The 18117-nt window shown below is 48.9% G+C and overlaps 1 protein-coding gene across 1 annotated transcript in view; it reads left to right on the plus strand.

Moving 5' to 3' along the window:
- vav3a (vav 3 guanine nucleotide exchange factor a) overlaps positions 1-18117 on the plus strand; it is a 119990-nt gene that overhangs the window by 70332 nt on the left and 31541 nt on the right. Inside the window, 9 exon segments of the mRNA XM_080196443.1 lie at positions 441-540; positions 2828-2923; positions 4070-4138; positions 5998-6084; positions 6171-6256; positions 8848-8980; positions 9837-9946; positions 12755-12856; positions 13496-13610. Coding sequence (XP_080052569.1) covers positions 441-540; positions 2828-2923; positions 4070-4138; positions 5998-6084; positions 6171-6256; positions 8848-8980; positions 9837-9946; positions 12755-12856; positions 13496-13610 — 898 coding nt within the window.

An 18117-nucleotide genomic window follows, 5' to 3' on the forward strand; every position in this document is an offset into this window, starting at 1 on the left:
TCTCCCCGCTCCGCCAGTCCCCTCCCTCTGTCTTTCCCTCCCCCCTCTACCCCCTTACCTCCCCTCTATCCACCTCTACTCCCACTCTCCGCTCTCTACCCCCCGTCCCCCCTCTAACTCCTCTCTCTCCCCCCTCTAACTCCTCTCTCTCCCCCCTCTAACTCCTCTCTCTCCCCCCTCTAACTCCTCTCTCTCCCCCCTCTAACTCCTCTCTCTCCCCCCTCTAACTCCTCTCTCTCCCCCCTCTAACTCCTCTCTCTCCCCCCTCTAACTCCTCTCTCTCCCCCCTCTAACTCCTCTCTCTCCCCCCTCTAACTCCTCTCTCTCCCCCCTCTAACTCCTCTCCCTCCCCCCTCTAACTCCTCTCTCTCCCCCCTCTAACTCCTCTCTCTCCCCGACCCCCTCTCTCTCTCTCCCTCACTCTCTGCCTCTCTCTGTAGGTTGCTGATTTATGGTGATTATTGCAGTCGAGTGGAGACGGCGATAAAGTGTTTGGATGAGATCAGTAAATCAAGACAAGATCTGCGGCTAAAGTTGGAGGTAATTAAGTTTCACTAATATTTATTATGCCGCAGTTAAGCTGTTTAGAGAGAATGTTTTGTGTGCGGTGAATGCTTTCGCGTTCCACGTTGTGAGATTTCTTCATTTACTCCGTGTGTTACTGCCTCATTTCAGAGTCTGGACCATCCACCCAGACTCCATCCCATTGGATGCTTCAGCAGATTCCAGTGGCTATTTGGCCTCTTTCTCTGCATCCATTACACCCTCAATAAAACTTAACTCATCAGAAAGCCGAGCTTTAGTGTTAGGGTAAATCCTCACTCTGTTCCCCCTCTACCCCACTGTGCAACAGCTATCGGTCCAACAACACCTCGACTTTAAAATTCGGTCACTTCTTTTCAAATTCCTTCAGGATCTCACGTCCTCCCTGGAGGTAATCTCCCCTCGCCCAATCACTGAATGGTCACAGCACAGGAACAGGCCCATTGGAACCACACTGGCCAACTCGTATCATCCCACTTCCCAGACCCTTTCCCAGTAATCTTCCCTGGTTCTGCTCATTGGCCAATTCCCTTCCGAACATCTCGATTAAATCTGCCTCCTCCTCATTCTCCGGCAGTGAGTTTAAGGTGGTGCAGTGTGAGGAGTGCCCTCCTTGTGTTGCCATTTGTGCTTTTTCTTTATGAACCCTCTCTGTCATCAAAAAACTCAGATCAGTTGAGTTAAACACTATTTGCCTTTAACCAATCACTGCCGGCTTGTCTAAATCGATCCACACTTACTGTTTCTAGAAGTTTCTCCAGTTAAACTGACTGGCCTGGCATTGCTGAGCTTATCTTTACAGCTTTCTTTGAACAAGGGGGTAATGTTTGTAATTCTCTGAGTTGAAGGAAGACTGGGAGATTCTGGCCAGCACCTTCACAATTCCCACTCTCATTTCCCTCCGTCTATTCCACCTGGACCTGGTTTCTTATCAACTTTACTGTGAGCCTTTCTAAAGCCTCCCCAGGATCAGATTTTTAGTTCAGGCACTGTCTCAGTAACCTCCTCTTACGCTTGGGGAGGAGCTTTTTCCTTGAGAAAGGTAGATTGGAAATAATTTACTCCTTCAACCTTACCCTCTGCCTCAATACATGAACCTCTGAGAACACCCCACTATTTAGTTATCTTATTTTTACAGACAGCTTGTGGATTTTGCAACGAGTTAGCTGCCAGTATCTTCTCATCCTCTCTCTTTGTTGCTCTATTTTCTTTCTCACTTCCTCTCTGAACCTTTTTATGCTCGTCCTATGTCTCAATTTCATTATCAACTTGACATTTGCCTTTGTCAAGTTGAACTGACTGTCTAACTCTGTAATTATCCAGGGAGATGGGACGTTGGATTCCCCTCACGGGAACTCTCTGAGATCGCTGAGGTCTCCTGATTCTGATATTTTGAACATCCTTGATTTTAATTGCCCCCCTGTTAGTGGCCTGTCCGGACCTGAGGGCAAATTCATAAGAACATAAGAAATAGGAGCAGGAGTAGGCCATCTAGCCCTTTGAGCCTGCCCCGCCATTCAATAAGATCATGGCTGATCTGAAGTGGATCAGTTTCACTTTCCCCCTTTCTCCCCATAACCCTTAATCCCCTTGTCTATCAGAAATCTATCTACCCGTGACTTAAATATATTTAGCGAGGCAGCCTCCACAACTTCAACGGGCAGAGAATTCCAGAGATTCACCACCCCTTGAGTGAAGAAGTTCCTCCTCAACTCTGATCTAAACTGCAACCCCCCCCCCCCCCCTTATTTTGAGGCTGCGCCCTCTAGTTCTGGTTTCCTTTCTAAGCGGAAAGAATCTCTCTACCTCTACCCTATCTAGCCCCTTCATTATCTTGTAAATCTCCATAAGATCCCCCCCTCATCCTTCTAAACTCCAATGAGTACAGGCCCAGTCTATTTAATCTCTCCTCATAGTCCAACCCCATCATCTCCAGTATCAGCCAAGTGGACCTCCTCTGCACTCCCTCCAAGGCCAAAATAAGGGGATCAAAACTGCACACAGTACTCCTGCTGCAGCCTCACCAGTGCCCTGTACAGTTGCAGCAAGATCTCCCTGCTTTTATATTCTATCCCCCTCGCTATAAAGGCCAACAGAATTCCCTCCCTAAATCTCTCTACTTCTGTAACCCCCTCTGATGCTTTAGGATTCTTCATAAAACTGATCTCTTGTCACCTGTCCTGGTACCTCATTCTGTGACACAGTGTTAAATGTTATCACACCATGCTACGTGGGACATTTGACCAAAGGCACTATATAACTTCAATTTGTTGTTGTTGTTTAGGATTGTGCAAACAGAGCTAATAATGGGAAGTTCACGCTGAGAGATCTCCTCGTTGTTCCAATGCAGCGAGTCCTCAAATATCACCTCCTCCTTCAGGTAACCATTCGACTGCATTTGGCCAATCGGTTTAAAACCAATTTGAATCCTTCTCCATTTATAAAGGACATGATCGTACAGGTGGCGGGGGACACGATGGCGGGGAGCGTGATGAGGGGGAACGCGATGGCGGGGAGCGCGATGGGGGGGAACGCGATGGCGGGGAGCGCGATGGGGGGGGAGATCAGGTCACCCTTCTGTAGATTGCTGGAAAACAAAGTGATTTGTATAACATTTTGAAACATCTCCATTGAGTTATAGTCAGTCAGTGGAGCCTCGCTGTAGGAGTTCAGCGTGATGCTGTGGGGAGGACGTTGACTGCTCAATTTCCCATATTAGAGCAACAACAAATACCAAGGTGGTGGCAGGTGCAATAGAAATGAAAGTCTTTCTCGGTTGAAGTAAACAGAATGTTATTGAGCATTAACGGATTTGCCCATCACACAGAGTCACAAACCCATTTCATTGTGGCCATTCAGCCCATTGAGTTTATACTGACTCTCTAGTCAGTTGCATTCCTATCTCATTGTCCATTGTGATTCAGTGGAAAACAAAAGAAACTTCGAACACATTTTGGGGAGCGAAATCATTTGGTGAAATTTCTCTCTGATCTTATTTGATGGTGCAGGCCATTCCCGCCCTGATGCTGTAATATCTGAATTGTGTTCAGGCTTGTGGATTTTAAAGAAAAAAAGACGTGGTTTGCACACTTAGATTCAATCTAACAACACCAGGTTTATTGAGGAGTTGCTGCTGGTACAGAGTAGAAAATAAAACTAAACAGCGGCCTGTACAACAGTGGCACCATCATCAAATCATCTGACTGGCTCTTACAGCAATCATCCAACCACTCAAATATATAACAGGTAGACATTGCCAGAACCTCCCTCTTGTACAGGGGATCTACATTCCTGACAGAAACTAGTCAAACTCGTACAGGGAGAGACAGAGTATATAAATGTTGAGAAAATGAGATGTTAGCTTATGTGACAGATTCATTACTCCCTGGAAAAGAATATAAAGGCCCACCAAGTCTGAGTGAGATGTTATCACAGGCGATTGTGAAGTGAATATCCAGCATGTATCTAACCAGTATTTAACCAGATGCTAATCAGTATCTAACAAGACCTTTCTGTGGTTTCACAGGAGCTAATCAAACAAACTACTGACTCTCAGGAGAAGTCAAATTTACGACTAGCACTGGATGCAATGAAGGTGAGTGTAGGTGACAAGCAAAATGGACTGGGATCTCACTCAGTCTCTGAGTGATAAACTTACACTAAAATATGAAATGTGTCCAGTTCTGGGCTCCATATTTTAGGAAGGATGTCAGACCCCTGGAGAGGGTGCGGAGGAGATTTACTGGAATGTTCCTGGGATGAGGGACCTCAGTGAATGTGGAGAGACTGGAGAAGCTGGGATTGTTCTCCTGGGAGCAGAGAAGGTTAAGAGGAGATTTAATAGAGGAGCTCAAAATCAGGAAGAGTTTTGATGGAGTAAATCAGGAGAAAGTGTTTGCAGTGACAGGAGGGTGGGTAATCAGAGGGACACAGATTGAAGAGAATCGGGAAAAGATCCAGAGGGGGAGATGAGGGGAATTTATTTGACACAGTGAGTTGTTGTGATCTGGAATGTGCTGCCTGAAAGGCCGGTGGAAGCAGATTCAATAATAACCTTCAAAAGGCAATCGGAGAGTTGCAAAGAAATGATTTGAAACACTAGAGGACAGATCAGAGTTATACCCACAGACACTCAGCTCCTGACCTTGTTACAGCCTTGGTTCAAACATGGACAAAAGAGCTGAATTCCAGGGGGTGGGGTGAGAGTGACAGCCCCTGGTGTTGAGGCTGCATTCGACCGGGTGTGGCATCATCCAGAAACTGGAATCGATGGGATCAGGGGGCAAACTCTCCGCTGGTTGGAGTCATACCTGGTACACAGGGAGATGGTTGTGGAGGGTCAGTCATCCCAGCTCCAGGACATCTCCACGGGAGTCCCTCAGGCTGGTGTCCGAGGCCCAGCAATCTTCAGCTGCTGCATCAGTGACCTTCCCTCCGTCATAAGGTCAGAAATGGGGATGTTCGTTGATGATTACACAATGTTCAGCACCATTGGCGATTCCTCAGATACTGAAGCAGTCCATGTTCAAATGCAGCAAGATCTGGACAGTATCCAGGTTTGGGCTGACAAGTGGCAGTAACATTCACCCCACACAAATGCCAGGCAATGACCATCACCAATAAGAGACACTCTAACGACTGTCCCTTAACATTAAATGGTGTAACCATCACTGAATCCCCCACTGTCAACATCCTTGGGGTTACCATTGACCAGAAACTCAACTGGACTCACCACATAAACACAATGGCTACAAGAGCAGGTCAGAGGCTGGGAATACTGCGGCGAGTAACTCACCTCCTGACTTCCCAAAGCCTGTCCACCATCTACAAGGCACAAGTCAGGAGTGTGACTCTGCACTTGTCTGGTTGGGTGCAGCTCCAACAACACTCAAGAAGCTCAACACCATTCAGGACAAAGCAGCTCTGCTTGATTGGCACCACACCAAACATCCACTCCCTCCACCACTGATGCTCAGTAGCAGCAATGTGTACCATCTACAAGATGCACTGCAGCAATTCACCAAAGATCCTTAGACAGCACCTTCCAAACCCATGACCACTTCCATCTAGAAGGATAAGGGCAGCAGATACCTGGGAACACCCCTCCAATTCACTCACCACCTTGACTTGGAAATATACCGCCATTCCATCACTGTCACTGGATCAAAATCCTGGGACTTCCTCCCTAACAGCACTGTGGGTCTACCTACACCTCTGGAACTGCAGCGATTCAGGAAGGCAGCTCACCACCGGCTTCTCAAGGGCAACTAGCAATGGGCAATAAACACTGGCCGGCGATGCCCATGTCCCTCTGAACAATTACTAATAACCAGATCATAACACAATCCCAGTAATGTGTTACAGATTGATCACACACTCTGGTTCTCTCATCTGCATATTTCTTTGCTAATTAGTCTGATGAATTTATTGCTTCATTCTGCTTCCTGGTTTTAGGATTTGGCACAATACGTCAATGAAGTGAAGCGAGATAATGAGTGTCTGCGAGAGATTAACCAGTTCCAGCACTCTATTGATAACTTGGTGAGTTTGGTTAGCTGTCTGAGTTGGGATTGAGGTTTGAATATTCTGCGGACGTTGTGTTCTTGCTAATTGAGGCTGTCTTTCAGAACCAGCCCCTCTCAAAGTACGGCCGTCCCAAAGTGGATGGGGAAGTACGGCTAATGACACTGGACAAACGCACACGGCAGGATCGGTGAGTACCGTTGGCCACCCAACGACGCCATATTCCTCAGCCCCGAGTATCAGAGATAAGGAGCTGGCGTCAGCATTGTAACCAGGTATCAAAACTCAGGACAAGTGGCAGGAACGAGTGTAAAATACTGACTACAACTCACCCCACCCCCCCAACCAGGGCAACTCTCCCCCTGACCGCAACTCTCCCCCTGACTGCAACTCTCCCCCTGACTGCAACTCTCCCCCTGACCGCAACTCTCCCCCTGACCGCAACTCTCCCCCTGACCGCAACTCTCCCCCTGACCGCAACTCTCCCCCTGACCGCAACTCTCCCCCTGACCAGACAAATTCTCCCCCTGACCGCAACTCTCCCCCTGACCAGACAAACTCTCCCCCTGACCGCAACTCTCCCCCTGACCAGACAAACTCTCCCCCTGACTGCAACTCTCCCCCTGACCGCAACTCTCCCCCTGACCGCAACTCTCCCCCTGACCGCAACTCTCCCCCTGACCGCAACTCTCCCCCTGACCGCAACTCTCCCCCTGACCGCAACTCTCCCCCTGACCGCAACTCTCCCCCTGACCGCAACTCTCCCCCTGACCGCAACTCTCCCCCTGACCGCAACTCTCCCCCTGACTGCAACTCTCCCCCTGACCAGACAAACTCTCCCCCTGACCAGACAAACTCTTCCCCTGACCAGACAAACTCTTCCCCGATCAGAACAACACTCCCCCCTGACCACATCACTCCCTGACAACAGTTCTAACCCTGGCCACAACTGCACCCCCCCCTCGACCAGAGCAGCTCTCCCCTCTTCTTTGCAATGAAATTACCAGGGGATTTTCACAGTAACTTCATTGCAGTGTTAATGTAAGGTCTACTTGTGACTAATAAATAAACTTTAACTTTTTTCCCAGCCTCTCACCATTGAGGAAATATTCTGAAGCATTATATTCCATCTGTCAGATTCAGGCCCCATTCACTCAGTTCTGGGAAGTGTTGATGATTAAAGGGAGCTGGGTGTCTGTGTTCAGGAATCCCGTACTCAGATGCAGCAAACAATTCGAAAGGCAAATGTTAGTCTTCATCAGGAGGAGGTTGGAATATAGGAGAGCAGGCGTCTGGTTGCAGTTGTGTCTTGGTGAGATTGCACGTACGGTACTGTGTACAGTTTTGGTCTCCTATCAGAGGAAGAATCTACAGCCCTCGAGGGAGTTCAGTGGAGGGTCACATGGTTAATCCCTGGGAGGTTGGGGAGGACTGTGTGATGAGGAAAGATTGAGGAAACCTGGGCCGGTGCTTTCCAGTGGATAGAAGAATGAGCAGACGGCTCATTGAAACTGCCAATAAAAAGTTTCCCCTTTCCTGAGGGGTTGAGGGTGTGGAACCAGAGGGCACAGTCTCAGAATAAGGAGCAGGTTGTTTTGGACTGGGATCTGGAGGAATTTCTTCCCTCTCTGAGGGTGGAGAATCTCTGGAATTCTGTTCCCCAGAGACTGAGGAGATTCAGTCACTGAGTGCATTCAAGACAGAAACTGCAAGGTTTCCAAATACTAACATCCAGAGAGAGAGAGGGAAATGAGTCAGCTGTGATCTGTTTGAATGGTGGAGTAGATTTGATGGGCTGAATGGACTATTCCTGCTCCTATATACCTATGTATGCATGTAGGTATAAGCATGGATGTATAGGTAACATTGTGCAAGTGTGGATATGTGAGACTTGTGTGTGTGTTTCTGTGTTGGATCTAACATTCTCTTGCATTATGTTGTTCTGTATCTTGATGCCATTATCTGCCTTTCACTCAGAATCGCTCAATATCCTTTTCCAACAAAACTCGACCCATCTCAGTCTTCAAAACTCCTCTTCCCTGCAAGCCACCAGCAGCTTCTTGGGTAGAGGAGATAATTCCACCATCCCCCATGTCCTCACACCACCTCTCAACAGCCTGACTGACTCTCAGCTTCCACCCCCTGTTCCGGACATTCCCACCAACCAACCAACCACTCCCCTGCCAGGCAAAATATCTGGCTGACCATTCAAAGGTTTTAATCATTTTTAACATTTCAGTGAGATCACCTCTGAATCTTTTAAAGTTTATTTATTACTGTCACAAGTAAGGCTTACATTAACACTGCAATGAAGTTACTGTGAAATTCCCCTAGTCACCACACTCCAGCTCTTGTTCAGGTCAAGCTCCTAACCAGCACGTATTTCAGAATGTGGGAGGGAACCCACACAGATACGGGGAGAACATGCAGACTCCACACAGACAGTGACCCAAGCCAGGATTTGAACCTGGGTCCCCAATGCTGTGATGCTGCTCTGCTAACCACCGTGCTGTCCCTATCCTGGGAAGTAACAGGACTAGTCTGTCTTGTGTTCTCTCCAAGGCCAGGATCTCCTTCCTCACTAACAGGTCCCAAACTCATCCCGGTTTTTCCAGTTAGAACCTGCCTCTGGCTGTAGCCAAGGTAAAGGGACTGTCACTTGCTGCTTTCTCCAGGCTGCTTAGAATCCTAAAAGCAGCAAGTTCCTCCTTCTGTGATCTCTCCAGCATGAGGACAGTGTGAGACAGCTGGAGCTCATGTCTTCTCTCTCTCTCTGAACAGGCACATTTTCCTCTTTGACAAGGCGGTGATTGTGTGTAAGAGGCGGGGAGATAACTACGAAATGAAGGAAATTATCGACTTGAACATTTATAAGATAACGAACAACCCAACAACAGACAAGGAAAATAAGAAGGTGAGGACGTACTATCGAACCCCTGCTCCAGACTGTCCCTTAATCACTGTCTCTGTCCCATTCCCTGAGGGATATCTGAGGCTGCAGCAGGTTTGCACAGAAACCTGGCTTCCCGCGTGCCCCCCGGGATGAGCTGCTGGCTCCATTTCCTCCCACACATTGTGACAGCCAATTTAACCGTGTGTGATATTCCCAAACTCTGTTACTGCCTCGCTGATTCCTCTGCTCGGATCTGTCCCGTGTGTTCACTAACTTCTCCGTAAAGATTCCGATTAAAGCCTGGCCGTCTGCCAGGATTGTACCTTCCAGAACAAAACAAACAGCCAGGAGCAGGAGGAGGACATTTACCCCTTTTGGACCTGGAGGGTGGTCCCATCACAAAAACATCATAAAAAAACACTGGTACTTCTGACAGTGCGACACTCCCTCAGCACTGACCCTGTGACAGTGCGGCACTCCCTCAGCACTGACCCTGTGACAGTGCGGCACTCCCTCAGCACTGACCCTGTGACAGTGCGGCACTCCCTCAGCACTGACCCTGTGACAGTGCGGCACTCCCTCAATACTGACCCTCTGACAGTGCGACACTCCCTCAGCACTGACCCTCTGACAGTGCGGCACTCCCTCAGCACTGACCCTCTGACAGTGCGGCACTCCCTCAGTACTGACCCTCTGACAGTGCAGCCTTGGGAATTCCTGATTGGATTTTGGAGTGGGATGTATTGTGTGATGTTGTGAGAGGATGTTGGAGTGAGAGCCGTGAGTCACTGAGATTCATTCTGAATCCTTGAAGGGAAGATGAATGTGACGTGTCTTTTGCCTCTCTCTGATATAATTTCTCTCCTTTATGTTGCAGTGGTCACATGGGTTCTACCTCACTCACGTGCATGGCCAAAATGGATTTGAATTCTTCTGTAAGACAAAGGAGTTGAAAAAGAAATGGCTGGAGCAGTTTGGAATGGCGTTGTGAGTATAAGGAGCCCATTACAGTGAGCTGGAGTCTCAGCGCCACATCTTGGCAAATTATTGGCGGGTCTGGAACCTCCTTGCCCTCTTATTGGTCTCCAGTGCTGCGTCAATCACTCCTGGGACCCCGTGTTTAAATTCCTTCAGTCAGGTTTCACTGTGAGACCAGTCTGTTCTCACCCCATTTTAAAGTGATGGAAGGGGTCATCGACAGTGAGATCCAGCAGCACCTGCTCAGCAATAACCCGCTCAGCGACGCCCAGTTTGGGTTTCTCCAGGGGGTCACTCAGCTCCTGACCTCATTACAGCCTCGGTTCAAACATGGGGAAAAGAGCTGAATTCCAGAGGGTGAGGTGAGAGTGACAGCCCCTGACATCGAGGCTGCATTCGACCGAGTGTGGCATCAAGGAATCTATCCGTGATGTCCACGATACACTCTGCCTCACACATCTTCCATTGTGCCCCAGGCGCAGCTCCCGGCCGCTGCCCCCAGGCACTGTCCGCCAGGCGCTGCCCCCGGCCACTGCCCGCAGACCCTACCCCCTGGCGCTGCCCGCCAGCAGCTGGCTCCAGCTCCAAAACCCGGGCTTGCAGGAGCTGCAGCTGTAAACACTGGAGTGTTAGAGTCATAAAGTCATTACTGTGCAAAAGGAGCCCATTCAACTCATCGAGTGATTCAGCAAGTCGCTTTCCCGGGCTCGATCCTCAGAACCTGCAGTTTATCTCTTCCAAGTTCCCATCCAATTTCCTTTTGGAATCATCAATCCCCATCCGCCATCCTGATGGACAGTGAGTTCTGACTCATTCCCATCCTCACATTCTCCCTGAATCTCTACCCAAAACCTGAAGTTTTCCACTGCCCAAACCATTAGCCAACGGGAAGAGATTTTCTTTGTTTACCTTGTTTAATTCCTGTTTGTCATCTCCCCACCACATCCTGTATTCCCTGGAGAACGACACGAGTGTTTCCAGCCCGAACCGTATCTCAGCATTGTGAGAAAAACATACTGACCCGATTCTGAAAGAACAACAAGTGCCACTGTGTGTGAATATCGAAAGTGTGCACTGTACAATCAACAGTCTCGAGGACCTGAAAAAAAGGACCCTCAAGTCATTGATATTTGATTTTAAATATCTTTCAAAAGGTTTAATTTAAAGGGACATGTTGTGACTGAGAGCTCAAAACTATGATGTGCTCCTCCTGCTATATGTGGGAAACCGGGAAAGTTTCCATTGCCCGGGCCAACATGGGTGCAGGAAGTGTCTCCAGCTGCAGCTCCTGGAAGTTCAAGTTTCAGAGCTGGAGCAGTGGCTGGAGACTTTGTGGAGCATCCGAGAGTATCATGGATAGTCCATACAGCGAGGTGGTCAGACCACAGGCTCAGACTCCACAGGCAGGAAGGAAATGGGGGACCACCAGACAGGGCAAGAGAGCTCAGCAGGTGGTGCAGGAATCTCCTGTGACCATTCCCCTGCAAAATAAAGTTGAGGGGAATGACCTCTCTGGCGAAAGCAGCAGCAGCCAAACTTGTTGCACCACTGTTCGTTCTGGTGTGGAGGGGAAGGGTAAAAAATGTGAGAATGCAATAAAGAGGATTGAACTGGAAGGGGATTAAAGAAGTGTTTCTGTGGCTGCAAATGGACTCCAGGATGGTATGTTGCCTCCCTGATGCGAGAGTCAAGGAGGTTTCGAAGCGGGTACAGGACATTCTGAAGGGGGAGGGAGAACAGCCAGTGGTCGTGATACACATCAGTACAAACAACACAGGTTAAAAAGAGAGATGAGGTCCTAAAAACAGAATACAGGGAGCTAGGAAGCAAGCTGAAAAGTTGGACCTCAAAGATAATGATTTCAGAATTATTGTGACCACATGCCAGTCAGAGTAGAAACAGCAGGATACAGAGGATGAATATGTGGCTTAAAAGATGGTGTGAGGGGGAGGGTTTCAGATTCCTGGGGCATTGAGACTGGTTCAGGGGCAGGTGGGATCTGTATAAACTAGATAGATTGTACCTGGGGTGGGCATGTGCTAGAGCAATTGGGGAGGGTTTAAACTAATATGGGCAGGGGGGTCCCGAACGAGGGGTCAGGGTTTGAGGATAAGGGGTAAACCTTTTAGAACTGAGGTGAGGAGGGTGGGGAATGTGTGGAATTCACTCCCACAGATAGTAGTTGAGGCCAAAACATTGTGTGATTTCACGAGGAAATTAGATTTCACTCTCGGGACTAAAGGGATTGAGGGATATGGGGGGGAAGGGGGGAATCAGGATATTGAATTTGATGATCAGCCATGATCAGAATGAACGGCGGAGCAGACTCGAAGGGCCAAATGGCCTCCTCCTGCTCCTAGTCTCTATTCTTCAATGAATCCATTGAGGAACCAGCTCGAGAGCAGGCCATTCTAGACTGGACATTACATAATGAGAAAAGAATAATTGGCAATCTAGTTGTGTGAGTTCCCTTAGCGATGAATGACCGTAACATGATAGAATTCATCACCAAGGTGGAGAGTGATGCAGTTGATTCTGAAACGAGGGTCTTGGATCTTAAAGGAAATTGCAATGGAATGGAACAGAGATAGGGATAGATTGGGGAATGTTACACAAAGGGGATGACAGTGGATCAGCAATGGCAAACATTCAAAGAGTGTATGTATGAACTGTAGCAATGGTTCATTCCATTTTCACACTGCTGTGTGTGGGATCCTGCTGTGCACTAAGCGAGTGCAGTGGGGCCCTGCTGGCACGCTGTTTTCTGAAGTTCCCCACTCTATTAAACGTGCGTTTTTCTCTCTCTCGCTCTGGCAGATCCAACATCCGACCTGAGAACGCAAACAGCAACAATCATGCTTTCGCCATGTACAGCTTTGATCGCATCACCTACTGTCTGGCATGCAGGATGTTACTGAGGTGAGCTGCCAAGAGGTGGGCGCACATTCATGCACCAAGCTGCATTTATACTGGCGTCTCCCTGTCTGCAATTTCACCCGGTTAATTTCAAACTAGACGCAGGTAAAGGGCCGGTTAGAGTGAAACATTAACCCTCCCCTATCACCAGGAACACCGTAGCTGATTCACAAATAGACTCACAGAGTAGAGCAGCAAGGCCGGGGAGCAGGGGGAGTTTGGGATTAAGGGGCAATGGGGATTTTGGGATTAAGGGGCAATGGGGATTTTGGGATTAAGGGGTAATGGGGATTTTGGGATTAAGGGGCAATGGGGATTTTGGGATTAAGGGGTAATGGGGATTTTGGGATTAAGGGGCAATGGGGATTTTGGGATTAAGGGGTAATGGGGATTTTGGGATTAAGGGGCAATGGGGATTTTGGGATTAAGGGGCAATGGGGATTTTGGGATTAAGGGGTAATGGGGATTTTGGGATTAAGGGGCAATGGGGATTTTGGGATTAAGGGGTAATGGGGATTTTGGGATGAAGAGTGCAAGGGGATTTTGGGATGAAGGGGCAGGGGGAATTTGGGATAATGGGGTGAGTTGTTGTTGTAAAGTTGCTGTTGCAAGATATGATTGTTGTTTGTATTCTTCCCCCAGGGGGATATTTTTCCAGGGATATCTGTGTCCCAAGTGCGGAGCGGGAGCTCACAAGGAATGTTTAGGGCGAGTCGGTACTTGTGGCAAGGCCATGCCAGGTAAAATACCTGAATGAGCTTCATCAACAATTCACTGCAATCTCACTGGGAAAGGCAAATCTCCAAATATATTCACCAATAATCTGCTCAATATCAGTTTGCTTTAACCAGACAATTACTTCAATCCCTGACTGCTGAGGGAGGGAAGGGAGGAGATACCAGAGTCACTGACTGTAATTCTCAAACCCTCTCTGGCCACAGGCAAGATCCAACGCCGGCATACCCACATCATGACAGGCAAGATCGTCAGAAGTCTCACAACAATCAGGTTAAAGTCCAACAGGTTTATTCGGTCACACATGCACTGGCTTTCGGAGCTCTGCCCCTTCATCAGGTAAGTGGGAGTTATGATCACAAACAGGGTATATAAAGACACAAACTCAATTTACAAAATAATGGTTGGAATGTGAGTCTTTACAGGTAATCAAGTCTTAAAGGTACAGACAAAGTGAGTGGAGAGAGCGTTAAGCACAGGTTAAAGAGATGTGTATTGTCTCCAGACAGTACAGTTAGAACATAGAACATAGAACATTACAGTGCAGAACAGGCCCTTCGGCCCACGATGTTGCGCCGACCAGTTACAAAACAATGACCCACTAACCTAAACCAATCCCTTCTCGTCCAGTTAGTGAGATGTTGCAAGCCCAGGCAAGTCATGGGGGTTACAGATAGTGTGACATGAACCCAAGATCCCGGTTGAGGCCGTTCTCATGTGTGCGGAACTTGGCTATCAGTCTCTGCTCAGCAACTCTGCGCTGTCGTGTGTCGTGAAGGCCACCTTGGAGAATGTTTACCTGAAGATCAGAGGCCGAATGCCCGTGACCACTGAAGTGTTCACCAACAGGGAGGGAACACTTTTGCCTGGTGATTGTCGAACGATGTCCATTCATCTGTTGTCATTGTGTCTGCATGGTCTCCCCAATGTACCATCTTGGGACATCCTTTCCAACAGTAGGAATCCTGTATCAGGTAGACAACATTGGCCAAGTTGCAAGAGTATGTATCATGTACTTGGTGGATGGTATTCTCATGTGTGATGATGTCATCCATGTTGATGATCCGGCATGTCTTGCAGAGGTTGCTGTGGCAGGGTTGTGTGGTGTTGTGGTCACTGTTCTCCTGAAGACTGGGTAGTTTGCTGCAGACAATGGTCTGTTTGAGGTTGTGTGGTTGTCTGAAGGCAAGAAGTGGGGGTGTGGGGATGGCCTTGGTGAGATGTTCGTCTTCATCAATGAGATGTTGAAGACTCCGGAGAAGATGTCGTAGCTTCTCTGCTGTGGGGAATTACTGGATGATGAAGGGTACTCTGTCCACCATGTCCTGTGTTTGTCTTCTGAGGAGATCGGAGCGGTTTTTTGCTGTGGCGCATCGGAACTGTTGATCAGTGAGCCATGTCCTGTTCTTATGAGGGCATCTTTCAGTGTCTGGAGGTGTCTGTTACGATTCTCCTCATCTGAGCAGATCCTGTGTATACGGAGGGCTTGTCCGTAGGGAATGGCTTCTTTAACATGTTTAGGGTGGAAACTGGAGAAGTGAAGCATCGTGAGGTTATCCATGGGCTTGCGGTACAGTGAGGTGCTGAGGTGACCGTTCTTAATGGAGATGTGTCCAAGAATGTAACCGATTCCGGACAGTAGTCCATGGTGAGTCTGATGCTGGGATGGAACTTGTTGATATCATCATATAGTTGTTTCAGTGATTGTTCACCATGAGTCCAAAGGAAGAAAATATCATCGATGTATCTAGTCAGTTGAAGGTCCTGTGTGGTGAAGAACAAGACTTCTGTACCTTTAAGACTTGATTACCTGTAAAGTCTCACATTCCAATCATTATTCTGTAAATTGAGTTTGTGTCTTTATATACCCTGTTTGTGAACAGAACTCCCACTTCCCTGACGAAGGCACAGCGCTCCAAAAGCTAGTGGTTTTTGCTACCAAATAAACCTGTTGGACTTTGACCTGGTGTTGTGAGACTTCTCACTGTGTTTACCCCAGTCCAATGCCAGCATCTCCACATCATAGGCAAGATGCCCAGAGGATTGGAGCATTGCTAACATTGTCCCATTGATAAAAGAGGGAGGTCAGAATAGACCGGGAAACAATCAATGAATCAGTCCAACCTCAGTGCTAGAGGAGATTCTAGAAAACACTGTAGTGTGGGGAGATGCACTCGGGGAGCGGCGGCACAGTGATTAGCACTGCTGCCTCACAGCGCCAGGCACCCGGGGCAACACAGCAGCACAGGGGTGGCACAGTGATTAACACTGCAGCTTCACAGCGCCAGACACCCCGGTTCAATTCCAGCCTCGGGTCGGATGCATGGAGACTGCACATTCTCCTCGTGTCTGCATGGGTTTTCTCGGGTCCTCTGGTTTCCTCCCACAACTGAAAGATGTGTGTGTTAGGTGCACTGACCATGCTAAATTGTCCCTTAGCGTCGCGGGATCAGTACGTTAGGAGGATTAGCGGGTCAATATGTGGAGATATGGAGATAGGGGTTGGGTGGGACTGTGGTCGGTGCAGACTCAATGGGCCGAATGGTCTCCTTCTGCACTATCAGGTTCCTCTGATTTCTAACAAGGCAAAGGATTACAATGTGAATGATGGGACCCTGGAAAGTACTGAAGGTCAAAGGGAGCTTGGGGTGCGTATCCGCAGATCCCTGAAGGTGACAGGGCAGATCGATAAGGTGGTTAAGAAGGATACGGGATACTTGTGTGGGATACACTCGGGATATGATTGGTTAAGGTTTAGAATGTAAGTGCAGGGAGATTATATTGGAGTTGTATAAAGCACTGGTTGGGTCACAGCTGGAGCACTGTGAGCAGTTCTGGTCACCACGCTATCGGAAGGGTGTGATTGCACTGGAGGGGGTGCAGAGGAGATTCACCAGGATGCTGCCTGGGACGGAGGGTCTGAGCGATAAGGACAGGTTGGATAGGCTGGGCTGTTTTGCTTGGAGCAGTGAGGGACCTGTCAGAGGTGGATGAGATTGTGAGGGGTGTAGATAGGGAGCCGTTGATTCCATTAGTGGAGAGATCAGTAACCGGGGGCAGGGATTTCAGGTCAGAGGTAGAATGCTGAGAGGGGATTTGAGAAAAAACTTTTTTGCTCAGAGGGAGGTGGACTGTGGAACACTCTGTCTGAAAAGCTGGTTGAGCCAAAAACACCCGTATCATTGAAGAATATTGAGATATTCACTTCCTCTGCCATAACCTCCAGGGCTGAGGGCCAAGCACTGGGAAATGGGACTGCTGTAGTCAGATCATAGTTCACCAGCATGGTCAGAATGGGCTGAAAGGCCTCCTATATACGAATCAAAAATGTCCCACCGCCCAGTATCAGTCCCAACTAATCCCACTGCCCCACTCTCTCCCCATAGCCCTGTATCAATCCCCAAACTAATCCCACTGTCCCACTCTCCCCATAGCCCTGTATCAATCCCCAAACTAATCCCACTGTCCCACTCTCCCCATAGCCCTGTATCAATCCCCAAACTAATCCCACTGCCCCCCGCTCTCTCCCCATAGCCCTGTATCAATCCCCAAACTAATCCCACTGTTCTGCTCTCTCCCCATAGCCCTGTATCAATCCCCAAACTAATCCCACTGCCCCGCTCTCTCCCCATAGCCCTGTATCAATCCCCAAACTAATCCCACTGCCCCACTCTCTCCCCATAGCCCTGTATCAATCCCTAAACTAATCCCACTGCCCCACTCTCTCCCCATAGCCCTGTATCAATCCCCAAACTAATCCCACTGTCCCACTCTCCCCATAGCCCTGTATCAATCCCCAAACTAATCCCACTGCCCCCCGCTCTCTCCCCATAGCCCTGTATCAATCCCCAAACTAATCCCACTGTTCTGCTCTCTCCCCATAGCCCTGTATCAATCCCCAAACTAATCCCACTGCCCCCTGCTCTCTCCCCATAGCCCTGTATCAGTCCCTAAACTAATCCCACTGCCCCACTCTCTCCCCATAGCCCTGTATCAATCTCCAAACTAATCCCACTGCCCCGCTCTCTCCCCATAGCCCTGTATCAATCCCCAAACTAATCCCACTGCCCCCGCTCTCTCCCCATAGCCCTGTATCAATCCCCAAACTAATCCCACTGCCCCCGCTCTCTCCCCATAGCCCTGTATCAATCCCCAAACTAATCCCACTGCCCCCGCTCTCTCCCCATAGCCCTGTATCAATCCCCAAACTAATCCCACTGCCCCCGCTCTCTCCCCATAGCCCTGTATCAATCCCCAAACTAATCCCACTGCCTCCGCTCTCTCCCCATAGCCCTGTATCAATCCCACTGCCCCGCTCTCTCCCCATAGCCCTGTGTCAATCCCCAAACTGATCCCACTACCCCGCTCTCTCCCCATAGCCCTGTGTCAATCCCCAAACTGATCCCACTGCCCCGCTCTCTCCCCATAGCCCTGTATCAATCCCCAAACTAATCCCACTGCCCCCCACTCTCTCCCCATAGCCCTGTATCAACTGCCAAACTATTTCCTTTGCCCCATTCTCTCTAATC

Source organism: Carcharhinus amblyrhynchos, chromosome 9 (genome assembly GCF_965287045.1).
Source record: "Carcharhinus amblyrhynchos chromosome 9, sCarAmb.v2.hapA, whole genome shotgun sequence".
Taxonomy (NCBI): domain Eukaryota; kingdom Metazoa; phylum Chordata; class Chondrichthyes; order Carcharhiniformes; family Carcharhinidae; genus Carcharhinus; species Carcharhinus amblyrhynchos.